The sequence below is a fragment of the Podarcis gaigeae genome (genome assembly GCF_964106915.1).
Source record: "Podarcis gaigeae genome assembly, chromosome: 2".
Taxonomy (NCBI): domain Eukaryota; kingdom Metazoa; phylum Chordata; class Lepidosauria; order Squamata; family Lacertidae; genus Podarcis; species Podarcis gaigeae.
The window spans coordinates 93,060,801-93,077,798 of NC_139679.1; the positions used below are offsets into that span (position 1 = coordinate 93,060,801).

The 16,998-nt window shown below is 43.3% G+C and overlaps 1 protein-coding gene across 2 annotated transcripts in view; it reads left to right on the forward strand.

Moving 5' to 3' along the window:
• SUMF1 (sulfatase modifying factor 1) overlaps positions 1-16,998 on the forward strand; it is a 72,753-nt gene that overhangs the window by 14,839 nt on the left and 40,916 nt on the right. For both annotated transcript variants that reach the window (XM_083725000.1, XM_083724999.1), the window contains exons 4-5: positions 12,622-12,704; positions 16,478-16,600. In XM_083725000.1, coding sequence (XP_083581126.1) covers positions 12,622-12,704; positions 16,478-16,600 — 206 coding nt within the window. The remainder of the gene's footprint in view (positions 1-12,621; positions 12,705-16,477; positions 16,601-16,998) is intronic.

Sequence of the window (16,998 nt, forward strand, 5' to 3'; positions counted from 1 at the left end):
CTTTCCGTTCGGTAAGCCCTAGGCTCGGTGGTTTAGACCACAGCGCCACCCACGTCCCGAGGAATAGAACTAGCATGATGCAATTTTCCCCCTCTCTTTCCCCAACCCCATGTGAAGCCACTGCTGCCCACAAATCACCTCCAGAGGGTTGTAGGAACTCCCGGAATAGATTTAGTTGGGGGGGGGGGGAGATTGCTCCGTTGTGCAAGGAGAAATCCCTACACTGGTGAATGAGCTGTTTAATGCTACCACCTTGGTTGTGGACTGCCTTTCACTGGAGGTTTTTAAACAGAGGTTGGATGGCCATCCACCTGTCATTCTTTAGCTGTGATTCCTGCACTGCAGGGGGTTGGACTAGATGGCCCTTGGGGTTCCTTCCAGCTCTACATTTCTATGAATAAAACCCTAAAATTCAAGGTGGTGGTGATTATATCTGTATTACAAAAACAAAACCTTTCTAGGTGACTTGAAGGCTTACAGAGCAGATAAGCTGTTCAGAGTCAGGATAAGTGCCTTGCAGTGCTATACAGTGTTTTCCCTCTGTTTTGCTTCTGCTTTTCACCTGAGAAATACAGTTTGCTGAGAGGGGCAAGAACACATTAATTTCCCCTTAAACACATGTAGGGGGCTTTCAGTTGCATTTTGGCTGGCTGTTCGGGGAGAGCGCCAGGTGACTTAGTGTTTTTGTACCTTAATCAGTTTAGCTTTCGCAGAAGTGATTCATCTTACCATGCTCCCACTGTGCTCTCAAAGGAAAATATTATGCATTGGATAAATAATAGCACACACTGGAGCACATTGTGTGCAGAGCTTCTAGGTGCAATTAGACCTCGCCGGGTTTATTCTTTGTCGCTGAAGAAAGTGGAAGCTGTGAAGAAAAGGGGGGAGAGGAAACTTAACAAATCTGTTAAGCCACAGTTTAAGAAACCAACGGAGTGTTGACTCTGACCCGATACGTGTGGCAAAACAAAACTCCCTCACCTCCCTCAACTCTTTGGGGAAATGGGCCCTTCTTCTGCTGTTGACGAACTTTGAGGTGATGTGCTTGCTGCTTGTAGGGCAAGATAGATGGCCTATTTTAATTTCAGCTAGAAGGATCTTGTTCAGCAGCCTCCATGGTTTTGTTTTTTTTTGGTTTTTTTTTTTTGCATCCTTTGAAGATGAAGGATTCTGATAAATGCTGAATGGCAAAGGATTTTGTGATTGCCAGACTCTGCTCCTGTTCGTGGGATGGAGGGGAATTGGGCAAGTCTGACAGACATATGGTAAAGCTGGGAAGTGTGTGTGTTCCAGGAATGCTTAGTTTTAAGTGTCAAGCTCTGATTTTGGGAAGCCTGAAGAGGCGTCACTGCTTCTAAATGGGGCTCTGGAGCTTAAATCTGTTGGGAGTTCAAGCCCAGTTATTTCCCAACACCCCTGGCCATTGGTCATGCTTGCTGAGGCTGATGGGAGTTGTAGTTCAGCAACCTCTGGCAGGTCAAAGGGTCCCTACGCCTGACTCTCAGCATCACATAGGCACATAATAGGGGAGTGCATAGACTCAAGGTTATGGATTTGTATCTAGAGCACCATTTTAGTTTTTCAAAATGGCATGGCCTGTTGAACCCAAAACTGATTATTACTACAAAGGCCAGCACTTCAAGGCCTGCTGTTTTGTACTGGCTGGGCAGGGGTGATAGTGACATTTGCCTTTTGACAACAAAATGATCCCCTCAAAGGCAGGCAGGGAATGCATGTCTCTCTAAAAATATTTGCCCTGCCATATTGTTTTTCCCCTCAAGGAACTGTCAATTTTGGCAGGGAAGTAGAAATGCTGTAATTAACGCATGCCCCCCCCCCCAGCATTTGTTTGCATGCCTTAAAAAACAAACACATGTGAAATACCAGCACCAAACCTTGCAATAAACATTGGGAGATTGTCCATCTCTGCCTTAGAGAGCTATTCAGGAAACAACCATTTTAATATTCTTTTTGCTAATCTGTTCCTCCACATTTTACTGTACTACCCTGAGTCAAATGGCAGAATGCCTTTTTTTTAAAAAAAAAAAAAAAAGCAGCTATTCTGTATGTCACGGTCCTTGGCCTAACTCAACAAGCATTGTCCCTGATGCTTGCAATTGGAAGTGAGTTGGAACTGGCTCATGGCCCAAAGTGTTAAAACGCTGTTGCTTCTTTCCAGCGATTTCCCCTATTTGGTTAGAGTAACTTTTAGAGGACTGTCCTTTGCCTTGTTTTTCAATATGTATTATTAGGACATCCTGGCATGCAGAACATCATCTGGGTAGGCATGGAAAAATGATATTATTCTGATGACTTTGGCCAGCAGCCTAGTGATGCAGGGACTTGCTTTTCTTGTGGTTTGGCATTCTTAACCTGTTATTTAACAGTTCACCCCAAAGTGTTTCCCTTTTCAAGTATGTAGGCTGGACTGGAGAATACAAAAGCAACATCTGGAGGAATATTTGCTGCTTGTTGTCTTTTTCTTTTTAAATATTCTTACATTTAAAGCATTAAATACAATGCAGTTTTGTTTCTAATTTTCTAAACTTCGAGCGCTCAATTGTATGTAATCGAATACTGCGCGTGCACCCCCCCCCTCCCTTGGGTATAAATTGGATGGTGCTGGCAAGCCCAGGGCTGAGGAATTCATACAATTGACATTCAGGCTTTATGATCACAGTCGTTGACGCCATCTAAGGAATTAACAAGGGTCATACCTAAAAAAATTGATTTGCACAGGTGTTAGGAAAGGCAAGTCAACTTTGCATCGGGTTCCCAGTCCAAGGATGCAAAGTTGGATCCAAAAAGCAGGCAGGATTAATTTGTTTGGCACTGGATAATCAGTAGAAAAATTGCAGAGCACAAGAATACAGACTAATAAGGGTCAAAGGGAGGATAGTTTGACATGTTTGTTTTTATTCTTCTAAGTAGCTGGTTACGACAGCAGTTTATCAAAACTTTATAAAATGTGGCCCCCTTAGATCTTCTGATCTTTACTCTAGCCTAGAAACCTGCCTGCCACATCCCCTGGGCTGCTACTTCCCTACATGCTGGGTTTTTGTATACACTTCTCCATGATGGCTTTTGCATGGCCTTTTTTAATGCTGTTTGTCCTGCAGTACTTCCAAACCAACTCAGCATCAACCCATTATATGGTGTCATTGTATGCCTTTGCATGGGAAGTCCTGTTGCGCAGAAGAAGACCTACCACTGGGAAGATGAACTAGTTGCATATCAACCAATAACGGGGCATGGGGTAGGTACTATGTGTCTGGTTTCTCCATTGCTGTATTTGAACTAGAAGTTTGGGGAGCATGTGTGTATTGGTTTGTGTGACTGTAACTTTTTCATCTTTACCTTTTTTTTTTGATGAACAATGTTCTATAAAATCTCTTGGAAATATCTCATCCGCATAGGTTAGCGCAACCTGAGGAGGCCCTCTTTTCTTTTTGTCTTGAGCAACTCTTCCCTCTTGGTATTATTTGCGTTGCAGTATCTCTGTATGGTCGGTGGCTGCTGTTTTCAAATTTAACGCAATTCTGTTGCTATGGAGGCAGAACGTTGAACAGAAGTAGGTCAATTCAGTACAGGGTCTGATGTGCTTGGGAAGCAGAGAAGCTTAGCTGGAGAGAAATGTGGATCAGGTGAGCACCAAAGGTGGCTCGCCTTGTGGACAGTCTGTTTGGAAGAGCACATTTACCTGTATTTAAGCTCATATCTTTCTGATCGGGGCTGTCAAATATGCTGAAGTGGACAGGGAACGTGCAGTGTGACAGGTGGGCTGATTGTCTTGTTTACTTTGCGTGGGTAGAAAAATAAGTCGGGCCTGAAATCCTAAGAAGACTTGTTGTTGCCTTAGTTGACAGAGGTGGGGTTCAGCAATGGGAATTGTGCAGGCTGTCTCCGTTCTGGCTTCTGGAAGAGGAAAACTGAAAATAAAATAGCTGCCACATCGGTTGTTGCCCACAGAGTGACAGGGAAGCTTTGTCGGGTATGTGGGATGATGATAATGTGCAAGCTGATCCCATTTACTTTGGGGTCAGAGACAGAGTTGAGGTTGGCAGTGAAAAGGACAGGCAGGTACTTATTGAGGTGTCATCCTACAGATGAGACTTGGATAATTGTATTGCCCGTTGCAGAGCCTGTTCCTGAGTAGAGAAAATGCTATGTTTGTCACTTCACAGGAAATGAAGACACACTCTTCAGGAGCAAAGGGTGGCAGCCTGAGGATGAGATCAAATATGGTATAAAAATGGTATCTGCTGACCAAAGGAGCTTCTACCTTCCTCTCCCGGGCCCCCCCAGCATTCTTCCCAAATTTTCTCCATAGTGTTAGAGGGCAGACATGACTGGAGGTTGCCCTGAGTCAGTGATGCTAAAGCCAGCTGGGTAGTGCTCATGGCAACAGTTTCTCCCCATGCCCACACCATTTTTAGTACATTTTTTAAAAAAACCATATTATTGCCCAGAAGGATGAATGCTTTCCTACTGTACTAAAGAAGCTTAATGCTGAACACACAACACCAGCAAAGCTACCTGTCTCCCTCTCTAGTAATTTTCCTATCAATTTAGATTCCTTTCCCATTCTTTTTTTCTTTGAAAGCTGGGCACCCCACCGCCTTTCATGGGTAAACATCTTGGGATGTTCCTTCGTCTGAGAGAATTCTGGTCTTCTATCCTTTCTCTTCCCTGCTCCTACTAGGAGGCTGACAGCTGCATTGTACAACATGTACAGTTTGGGCATTGTCCTTAAGGGTGCTACCCTAAGGTTACACTGCAGTGTCTCATCTTCCAGCTAATGAGGAGGCGAACAGTGGTGTGTTCTGACAAGCTGGATTTCTGACACATGCAGCGAGGGTGGGAAATATTTTTCAACTCACAAACCCATCTGGGCAACTCATCTAGGGCCAAATGCTGGTTGTGGGTAGAGCCAGAGGCAAAAGCGGGCAGAGCAATACATGTGAATTTTACCTTTTCCGTAGTAGGCTAGTTTCTACCCACACTCATGCAGCCTTCTCTATCCTCCAGAGCAAGAGGCATTGTCAGAGTTCATGGGTGCATTCCATCCAGGCTCAAAGAGGCTCCAACAGAGGGCCAGTGAGAGGTGTGGCTGGGGAGTCCCAAGAGCCTGGAGGGCTATATTTGAGCCCTGGGCCTGAGGTTCCCCATCCCTCGCCTAGAGCTACTGTCTGGCCTATGGACTCACTATTTCGGGAAGATACCAGAACCAGGCAGTCTTTCCCCCTAGATTGTGGGGCTCCCAACCATTATAACCTCTCTTTTATCCAGCTTTGGTTTGCTCCACAACAGCCTGCACTAATTCAGAACCAACGCTGCTGCTCTTGAATTTGAAGATAATGAAACTGTAAGCAGATAACACAGGATATATTTAAAGCCTATTCAGCGCACTTTTAAAGCTCATGACTCCCCACCCCCCACCCTCCAGCAAAACAATTTTGGGAACCATAGTTCATTAAGGGTGCTGTAAATAGTAATTCGTGGACACACACAATTCTTGGTTTGCTCCAAGTGTGTGGTTAATGATAAACTTCAAATGGAGCAGGGGGGAAAGGCCCTCTCAACCACTGGATCTAGGGAGTGGTTTTCTTAGCAGCAGCGGCTAGCTCTGCAGCTTGGGAAGAAAACACCTCTTTGTATGAAAGAGGTTGATTTGATATAATTAGCCATAAGACAAGCCCTGCTGGATCAGACCAAAAGCCTTTTTAAACCTCTCTTCTTGTTTCCTGCAGCAGCCAACCAGATGCCTTTAGGAAGTCCACAAGCAAACATGTGGTTTCACTGTCTTCTCCATGCACTGTTTCTGTGTCCATTGATATCAGCAACCAAAAACTGAGTCATATAATTTCCAGGGTCACTTCTGGTTTGCTTCAACTGCAAAATCTAAGTTTGGATCCCTTGTGAGTGTTTTTTTTTTTTTTAATACACAAAAATTGCCAAACATGTCACATTAATCAAAAGTCCAGCTTTCATTCTTCTTTTTGTCGATTGTGCTACTTCTGATAGGTAACATTCAATACCATAAATTTCGTGAGAGAATAGAATTCACTTCAATTTAGTTAATTGAGCTTTTGGGAAATAACTAAAGTTAAGGCACTAAAGTTTCCTAACAAACAGGACAAACAGAATGTCCACATTCGTTTTCTTTTATTAAAAAGTGGCATTTTAATGGATTGTTTTCTACTGTTAGGCACGTCCAGCATTAGAGTATTGGACCTCATTTTATTGGCTTTATTTTCTGTAAATTGTCTTTGGTTTTGATGTCAAAGTGAAAAGACTTAAGAAGCTGTTTGGCTATTATCTCCGCACTCTACCCTGGGTGTGCTTCAGGCTCATGCATTTACCAACATGTATGAATCTTATATTGAATCAGAACAAATGCATGAACTGGGAAAGCCTACATTTCTTTGATAAACTAAAAAGGTTTGATATCCATTCTTGAGAGATACTGCAGTTTAGACAGTCACTTCTGCAAGGGAGTGCATGGGTGGGTGGGTGGGTGGGGAGTGTGTGTGTGTGTGTGTGCATGCCTAATTCCTGATGCATAAGATGGTAGTTTTGGGTGGGAGGGAGAAGAATGCTCAATCCTTAAATGCACTTCCCTTGGATTTCCAAACATTAGCTGCTATGTATTACATGGGTGCTATTGTGAGTTAAAGGGTGGTAAACAAAGCAACGATGTCTCTTTAAATGGACATTTTCCTCTTCAAATCTGGAACCATTTCCAGTTTTAGAACACGCAGTCTTGCCAACCTAAGGGAATTAGAAGTATTTTCATGATTTTGTAAATAACCAGTCTGTAAACATCTTCAAAACAAATGTACCCCAGCGATCTTCCATAATTCTTTTAATGCAACAACATGACAGTTTTGCATTAGTAAGAATCGAAATTATCAAAGTAAACAGGTTAGCAATGGTACAATAAAGGGACCAAAACGTTTTGTTTTGTTTTTTGTAATTTATAAGCCCTACCTCTGGCAGAGTAAAGCTTGAACATGCAGCTGTGGCAAGTATCCCAAGACCTGTAGGGAAAAAATAGATTTACTATCGATGATTTATATGACATATTTTAAGTTAGCAAAGCGCTATGGAATGTTCTTGCAGGGTTTTTTGCCCCATGTTTTCCCAAGAACTTTGGCTACTACCATACTTATTTTGTAGGTGGACAACAGAGAGCGTAAAAGGAGTCACTCCCTCTCCGGCCACCATTGCATTGGCAGCAAACCTGCCTCCATGACTAGCATCTCTGTAGGAGACTGGTGTTTGTACACATGTTTTGTTGCATTCACACCTTTACGCCAAAGATGTATGGATTTGCACATGAAAAGGTCCATACTTTGGTGGCCTCAGCACTGAGGCCAATAGCTCAGTTGCTAGAGCAACATGACTCCTTCATTAAGCTTTTAGGTGTGGTCTCCTCAGCTGTAGGCTCCAACCTGTGGGTTTCTCATTCTTGCAGCTGTTGGGAGCAAGCTACAGTCCTGATTCTAACTGAAAGAGCAGGAACTCTCCTCATACAGGATGATGGAGCTTTTTTATCAGATTAAGTATTCAGTTGCACAAGCAACAGTCTCTCCATTTGTACATTCCATCATCACAAATGTTTCATTGAGAGGAAAGAGGTTTTGAGACCTTTCACAGTAAGCAAAAGCCCTGTGGAACCTGGCCCACAAAAGAATTAAAGATCTTGTTCTGAGATATAGCCTGGCTTGTTTGAGTGCAGATTAAAGTGTGCTTTGTCATAAGCTCGATATACGCACACTTCTGTCAGCCACAGCCAGCTTGCCCAATGGGCAGGAATGATGGGGATTGGCTGGGCATAACATTTGGAGGGTGCCACATTGGCTACCCCTGCCTTAGGTGTTTAGGGAATATGCCTCTATTTCATAGAAGAATCATAGAAGAGTAGAGTTGGAAGGAATCCTGGGGGTCATCAAGTCCAACCTCCTACAATACAGGAATCTCATTTAAGGTAAAGGTGAAGGACCCCTGGACGGTTAAGTCCAGTCAAAGGCAACTATGGGGTGCAGCACTTGTCTCACTTTTTAGGCCAAGGGAGTCGGCATTTGTCCACAGACAAGCTTTCTGGGTCATGTGGCCAGCATGACTGAGCTGCTTCTGATGCAACGGGACACTGTGGCGGAAACCAGAGCACATGGAAACACCATTTACCTACCCGCCACAGTGGTACCTATTTATCTACTTGCAGTGGTGTGCTTTCAAACTGCTAGGTTGGCAGGAGCTGGTACAGACAACCGGATGGATTCAAACTGCCGACTTTCTGATCAGCAAGCCCAAGAGGCTCAGTGGTTTTAGACCACAGCACCACCTGTATCCCTAGGAATCTCGGTTATAGCATCCATGACAAATGTTATTGTAAGACAAATGCAATATTGTAAGTTTAATATTGCATTTTATTGTCGTAGCCCGTGTTGGGACACTATGACAAAGGGTGGGAAGTAAATAAATGGATATGTAATCACACAAACACGCCGCTGTTTACCCGTCATTCCTATTTGGGCACACTTCTTTTTCCCGGAAGATGTTTCAAACCCTAAATGAGATTTGGGGGTGGGGGTAGACACTGAGGAAACAAATTGTGACTTTTCTCCCTCCCCTGCCCCACTCCACAATTCCCTCTACCCCAAGTGTGTATTGTATTTGGCTTTGAATTCAAGTATTTGGTATGCAGCTGCCAGCTTTAGGCATTATGTAACTTCAGAAAATAAACTGCCTTTACGGAAAAGTGAGATTGCTATGTTTCAACATTTTAAAGGAAGCTTGGTTGTGACCTGATGACTTGGCAAGGCTAATAATGCCTTGTCGACAGAACACAGATTTCTTTGCGAGCGCAGTGATGGAGCTAATCTATGGTCATGGTGATGTGGGTTTTGTAAGCTGATCACACGCACAAGAATGCAAAACGATTGATTGGAGGTTTCTGCCTGTGAAATACATCACACCATATCTCTGCATTTGCAATTATGCAAGCATTTCCCTCCGAGATCTTGAGCCTGTGCTTGTTAATGGATCAGGACTCGGTCACAATAATATGCCAAGACCCGAACAGAGGCAGGGTTTAATTTGAGCCAGGGCAAAGTAGCAGGACCTGTTTCAGTGCCAAGTTTCAGCTGTGGGGTCTACATGAAGGAGTAAGAGAATGCAACTGAGTATGGATAAGTTCCTTTGTCTCACCACTCAGTAGTCACACCTAGTCTCTGAAAATCTGGGGTAAAGAGAGAAGACCACTAAATCAGAAAGCATGACCCTGAGGTAGACCGGAAGCCTCCTCTATACTTCGGTATCTACCCTTACTTTCCTTTCAAACTTGGTACCCTGAACCCAAGTGGAGAATCCAAAGCACATGTCAAAACTTACTGCAACCCCATAGCATCTTCAAAGCACCATCTGTGCTCCAGTTTCCCTATCACAGAATCCCACAAGTGACTCCCATCGTATGCCTTTCCCCCCAAATCTGGGACCTTGTTCTTTGTGTTTCCCAGCTTCTTTTGTAGTCTTCCATCTACTTCTTTCAAAATTGATACGCCACTTCTGCCACTGTGCTATCACCATGTTGCTGTCTGATGCTCCCACTGTTGTTAAAACAGGTCGATTATAAATGCAGGCTCCACTTGGGTCAGAGTGGGTCTGTTGGAAGGCTCTGTTGTAACTGCACATTGATACTGGCTTTTCCTGGGAAGGTTGTTTCACTGCTAAATCTTGAGAAAGAGCCCAGCTTGGTGGTCTGACTCTCACTTGGGGTATGAGAGATCTTCAGGGCAGGTGTGGTTCTCCAGATGCTGCATATCAAAAGTGGGTGTAGCCAATGTGTACTTATGGGCATGGCAAAAGCTGCAGTTCTGAATGCTGTCTTCCAAAGGTATCCAATTACAGTGGTACCTCGGGTTATATATGCTTCAGGTTACATACGCTTCAGGTTACAGACTCCGCTAACCCAGAAATAGTGCTTCAGGTTAAGAACTTTGCTTCAGGATGAGAACAGAAATTGTGCTTCGATGGCGCGGCGGCAGCAGGAGGCCCCATTAGCTAAAGTGGTGCTTCAGGTTAAGAACAGTTTCAGGTTAAGAACGGACCTCCAGAACGAATTAAGTACTTAACCCGAGGTACCACTGTATTTTAAATAATGTCTTTATCATTCCTTCATTATTAAATATTTCTATCATGTATTCATTATTAAACAGAGCCCCCCCCCATTTTTTTAAATGACAAATTTTGAATGGGGTTTGGGAGTGTCACAATTTTTTTTTTGGGGGGGGTCATAGAATCCCAGGGGACCTGCAGAAGCAGTAAGTTTTCTAAAAAAATTAAAAACATAATGGCACATGGTGGGAGACTTGAAGGCCACAAAACCTGGTTTGGCCTCACAGTATCACACGTATCAGCCTTTCTCAATCCCCAGATGTTGGACTACAACTTCCATCATCCCTAGCTAGCAGGACCAGAGTCAGGGATGATGGGAGTTGTAGTCCAGCACCTGGGGGCCCATGGTTGAGAAAGGCTGCTATATTTTTATTTATTTATTTATTTATTTGACATTGAGGGGACCAGGCACAAAGTTTGGGGGTTGGGGGGGGACAGATATAGCCTGTGAGACATGCGTTAACTACCCCTGCTTTAGAGCCATTGTTAGTCAGCACTAGACTACACAGCCCAATGCTCTTAAGTTTATATAAGGCCAGGGTGGGAAACCTGGGGGCCTTCAGATGTTCTCAGATTCCAACTCCCATCAGCCCTTTCTAGAATAGCCAGTGCTCATAGATGTTAGGAGCTAGAGTCTGACCACACCTGAAGGGCCACAGCTTCCCACCCCTGCCTTAAATGACATCATTCCTGACCCTACAAGACATCATCATATAAACCTACAGGGCCAAGATTTTTGTTATTGCTGCAGGAAAAAAAAAATCTATCTGCTTATTAACCAGATTGCAATTGTTATTTTGTGAATGATTAGGGCAAATACAGCAAGGGCAACATCCAAAACTACTCAAAAAGTACCAAAGGCAGAAAGTGTTTAGGTGCAGAATACATTATCTTTGGAGCAGAGGATTGCGTCTGTTGATCTATAGAGCCCTTCTATAGAGAGTTGAACACAGTGAAGTCCATGTTTTTCTCTCTAGTCAATACTCCCTACATCTATGTTTCTGCCCCAACCCTTTCCCTTTCCGACGTATTGCTGCTTCTCTTGTAGAACACATTTCCTTTGATCCGAAGCATGAGAATGCAAGGTATTAGGAAAGCAATTAATCCCCTTGGTTGCAAGAGAAGGATTGTGGTATTAAATGATCTGGGGCTCTTATATCTCTTACCTCATTAGTACAAAGGCTAATTAGATTTATAACAATTAGAAGCTTTACAGCATTCTGAGAATTTTTTGGGAAGGATGTAAGATTTAGGCAGCTCACTCTATTTTGAACAGAGCAGCTTGAAGCATACTTAGAGGATGCTGGAAAATAATTGACTTAATAGGCACTTGGAAGCTTTCATTCTGAGGTTGCGACATTGTTTTGGCAGAGGCACTGTCCTGTGAATTGTGGGCGTACCTCACGTTGGAACTTGGCTTACCTGCAATAGGTGACTGTCATTTTCTCTTTATTGCAGTGCAGAGTATGAATTGGATCTCATCACAGCATCCCCACATGTAAAAAAGCATGGATAGCCAATGTGGAATTTTCCAGGTGTTGTTGGAAAACAACTCCCATTACCCCCTGCCATTTGTGCACCTGCACTTTTCAAATTTTATTTAAGGAAAAACAAGATCTTGAGTAGCACGGGTTGGGAAACAACAGGCCCTGGGCAACAAGAAGCCCAGCAGCCAGGGAGTTAACATGCTCCCTCCCCCTGTTTCTGCTTTCTTCTCAGTTTTAGAAACATAATACGGGCGAAAGCAATAGAGATTAAAGCTCTAATCCTTGTTGATGACTGAAAAACCTGAAGCTTTTACAATGGTGGAATACCTAAAACTTTAAACTGGGACGACGTTGTGATGTTTACACACATGTTGGGGGTGGGGAAGGTTAGTAAGAAATCCCTAGGCAGGGCTTTATGGATATTCTGAGCCCTTGCAACTGGAATTAGGTTGGATGACGTATACTCAGCCATGTTCTTGGGACTGCTGCTGGAAGCGTTCCAAATGGGAGAAAACGTTTGTGGTGTAGCATTTCAGACAGAGGAAGGCGGAAAAGAAACCCAAAGGTGATCAACGGAATAGGATAATGGAACATAGGAAGCCGTTTTATACGAGGCCACACAATAGTCTAACATCAAAGTACTGTACGGTTTTATGATCCTGGCTTGTTCCAAAGCTAGTAACCATAGTTTCCTTGTTTGGACGAAACAGGAAACTATGGTTAATTAGAGACTTCCTGGACAAATCACAGCTTCCATAAAGTAATTGTGCATACAGACAAGGTGCTTGTTCGAAAGCTGTTTCATGTACACTTATCTGAAATGGACCATTAACTGCCACTAAGTCAAAAATGTGCACCAGTCCTTTCCTACCCCTCTTTTTACTGCCAATGATAACTTCCTTATTGAATGACCTCTGATAGGCTGCCAACACTTTCTTTGCCTGTTTCGTTTTAGGTGGCTGTTGCTCCTTGGTGGCTGCCTGTTAAAGGAGCTAACTGGAAGCACCCTGAGGGTCCTGATTCTAATATCTCAAACAGGTGAGCCTCAGATAGGTATTGGGTTTCAGCTGTGGTATTTAAGGCTGCTTCTCACTGGATATTTTGAATTAAGGATGTATGTACATTTCAGCAGTTATGAAAGCCACATTATTTCTAATGCGGCTTTCTAAAGAGAGGTAGAGGGCTTTGCTCTGTCCTTTAAAGGAAGAGCAGCAGTTTTTGAAAGCCATTTGTACCCATAATTGATGTAGGGTGCATATACCTTGCTCATCGGCATCTGTGCCCAGATACTGAACACTTAGTGAGAAAGGGCCTTTAAGTACATCATTTTCTTCCTGTGAGTAATGAGATTCCTAGGGTATTTGGCTTCCTGCTCTTTGACCTGCCTCTTTCCTTCCACGTTTCCATGTTTTTCTTCCATTTTCCTCCCTTGAACATTGGTAGAAGCGTTTCTTTGCTAAAAATAAACAAATAAATAAACATAAACAAAACATTTCATTGTATGCTATTAAGACCTTCTTTGAAAAATGGCACCATGGCTAGTGAACAGCATTAACCTATTTATATGCATTTCTTTGTAGATGCACAAGGCAAGGAATTATGAGTACCATAGGATCTGTGAACCTATTTTCTGTTTATAACCTTCTCATGTTCTTTACAGAGTATTTGAGGAGGGCATGCAGGGTTTCTTTTCATTTCCCCCCAGTAAAGCTAAAGGTAAAGGTAAAGGTACCCCTGCCTGTACGGGCCAGTCTTGACAGACTCTGGGGTTGTGCGCCCATCTCACTTAAGAGGCCAGGGGCCAGCGCTGTCCGGAGACACTTCCAGGTCACGTGGCCAGCGTGACAAAGCTGCATCTGGCGAGCCAGAGCCGCACACGGAAACGCCGTTTACCTTCCCGCTGGTAAGCGGTCCCTATTTATCTACTTGCACCTGGAGGTGCTTTCGAACTGCTAGGTTGACAGGCGCTGGGACCGAGCAGCGGGAGCGCACCCCGCCGCAGGGATTCGAACCGCCGACCTTTCGATCGGCAAGTCCTAGGCGCTGAGGCTTTAACCCACAGCGCCACAGTGAAGTATTCTGGTGTGCTATGAAAACAGCAGACCAGCCTTCCTCAGCCTTGGGCTTTCCAGACCTTTTGGACCACAATTCCCATCAGCCCTGGTGTGATGGTTGGGGTTGATGGGATTTGTAGTCAAAAACATCTGGAGAATGCCAAACTGGGAAAGGCTGCAAAAAATACTTAAAAATGCATACGACTTCAGATAAAAACAGGACATTTAAAAACAAACCCTAAGAGAAACTTTTATATTCTGATTTTATTCTGTGAACCGCCATGAGACCTGCGGGTATAGGGCGGTATATAAATTCATTCAATCAATAAAATAAAATAAAAAGGCCACTCCAAATCCCCAGCACCAAGAACACATATTTGAGATTTTTTTGGGCTGTTTGTAGAATATGTTAAAAGCTGTTTGGGTTCTTCATATTTGCTACTTTGAATGGTCTGGTTCTATTATCTGAAGTTGTATGTATTTTTATATTAGTTTTTGCTTGTCAATTTTAATGTGAGCTGTTAAGCTGCCTCATAGGTACATTTTCTGTTAGACTATTTTATTAGGTTGAATCAAGTATGTAGCGAATCTCATTTATATTGTCAAAATACAAAAAGCCAAGGTAGCTGGAAATGGGAGGGATGGGATGGAAGAGCAGAAAATGACCTAAAAGGCCTGAAACATTCATGGAAAGCTTTGTTCTACTTCATTTATTCCCAAAATTTATGCCTTCACTCCTCCCTGCACCCCTTTCCCTGATTATTATGTGTAACATCACAATGTGCACCCTTTATTTTTCTTACCTGAATCGCTTTGCGGAATGCTACAACAAATGAAGTGGCCTTGAGTCTGTCATTAGCATGCATTAATCAGATTCTCCCCCTCAGGGCTGGCAAAACTTGGCGTATTCTTCAAATCCTTTAAGACAAGAACCACATCACTGTAATATCATCTGATGCTTGCTCCTCAGGACAATTCCATCACTTGCTCTCCGATGGGACGGAATGAGAATGAACTGACATCAAAAATAGTTACACCAGTTGCCAGGAGATAATTAATTAAAAAAAAAAGAGGTCAAAATTAGTGCTAAATAACAGTTCTAGAAAGCTGCTCCCTTTCTTCCTATTGCATTCTGGAAGTTTATCATCCTGACCTAGGACAGGCCAAAGGCATGCTATTCCAGAATAGTATTCTATAATAAGAAGGCAGTGTAATACACTTTCTTATTATAGAGCAGCGTTCTATGATACTTTCCTTTGTAGGTTTTATAAAAACCTGAAAAAAGAAGAAGCCAAATACAGGTGAATAAAATGGGTTGCTGAATTTGTGACATGCAGAGAGTGTTGTTTGCTAAGGGAGATTCAGACAAACTGTTTCTGCAAGACCATTATTTTATCCGGATGGCAGGAGTGAAAACTCACAACATGTAGGGAGGTGTGTGGGGGAGAATCAGAGGGGAGAGATGGGTGAGCATTGCTAAATGCACTTTTGGTTACTGTTGGCTGGTCCTGTGGCATGCGCACACGTCATTGCTCTCTGTGAATCAAGTTAGTGGTGCAACTCTCTGGCTTGGATTGGACGTAATGTTCCTGCTTTTCTTCTCGAAGAAAACACAATGTATTAAGCTAGAAGTGGGTGTCAGAATGCCACACATACTCCCTCTGCCCCCTCTGTGGTTTAATGTCTGTTTACTAAACCAGGATCTCAAACCACAATTTGACCATTGTTAAACAGGACTAAACAGGACATTATTAAGCCACAAATCTCCATTTTGGACATCATGTAGAACTGCAGATCAACCAGATTTGGGCCAACGTGAGAGCACAAATGAAGGAAGTCAGGTGAGGGATGACAGGGGGAGTGTGCACTTCTATTTCCTGGCTTAATTAACTATGGTTTTATTAAGCTAGGTATATTCAACCCAAAATGAATTTTTCAATGTCCCATTCTTTATTCTTCTTTTTGGCAACTTTGGATAATGATGAGCATTCAACAAAGATTGCTTAGAACTCATTAGAGTATTGTTTGCCGTATCGTTTTAGACATTATGTTGTGCACACAAAATGAAAGGTCTGAATAACACTTCAAAAAAGTGCCACCATATTGATCTTTAGGTACCTGATCTCCTTTGTATTTGAGTGACTCCGCTTTGCTCATATATACGCCAAAATCAGTTTTGTTACTTCCCTTGCCATTTCCACCTTCCACGCTTTTCTGAGCCATTGCTTCACTTTCTTTGAGAGCCAGTGTGGTGTAGTGGTTAAGAGCGGTAGTCTCGTAATCCTGGGTAACCGGGTTTGCGTCTCTGCTCCTCCACATGCAGCTGCTGGGTGACCTTGGGTTAGTCACACTTCTCTGAAGTCTCTCAGCCCCACTCACCTCACAGAGTGTTTGTTGTGGGGGAGGAAGGGAAAGGAGAATGTTAGCCGCTTTGAGACTCCTGAAGGGGAGTGAAAGGCGGGATATCAAATCCAAACTCTTCTTCTTCTTCTTCTTTTTTCCTCCAGTCACCTTTGTATGTTCATGTTGTGTTCTGTCGTTCTACCCACTTGAGTCTAATAAGGGGAAATACTAGCAATAGGCAGGTTGCATTTGTTTAATATGCTTCGGTGGGCTCGTACATTTTTGTGTCAAGCAGTTCCATGGTTTGGTGTGACGTTCTTAGTGTTTCACTGTGTAGGACCTGTGCTGAGGTTAGTTAGCACCTCTGGTGCCCTTGATCACACCATTTTGTTTTTTGTTTTATTTGTCTTTCAGGATGGATCATCCAGTTCTTCATGTTTCTTGGAATGACGCTGTGGCATTTTGCAGTTGGGCAGGAAAACGGCTACCAACAGAGGCTGAATGGGAATATAGCTGTCGAGGGGGCCTTGAGAATAGGTTCTTTACTTTTGATCCTTTCCTTTTTGCAAGTGGAAGCAAAAACAACAAAAAAGCCCTTTCCTATACAGAAGTACCTCAGGTTACATACACTTCAGGTTACAGACTCCACTAACCCAGAAATATTACCTCAGGTTAAGAACTTTGCTTCAGGATGAGAACAGAAATCCTGCAGCAGCGGCACAGCGGCAGCAGGAGGCCCCATTAGCTAAAGTGGTGCTTCAGGTTAAGAACAGTTTCAGGTTAAGAACGGACCTCCAGAACGAATTAAGTACGTAACCAGAGGCACCACTGTATATGCTTCCTTAAGTTGATCCTATATATCCCCCTTGGTCTTTAAGTCTTGCTAGTCTCACCTTCTAAATTGACAAGATGCAGCCCCCTAATAACTTAAATTA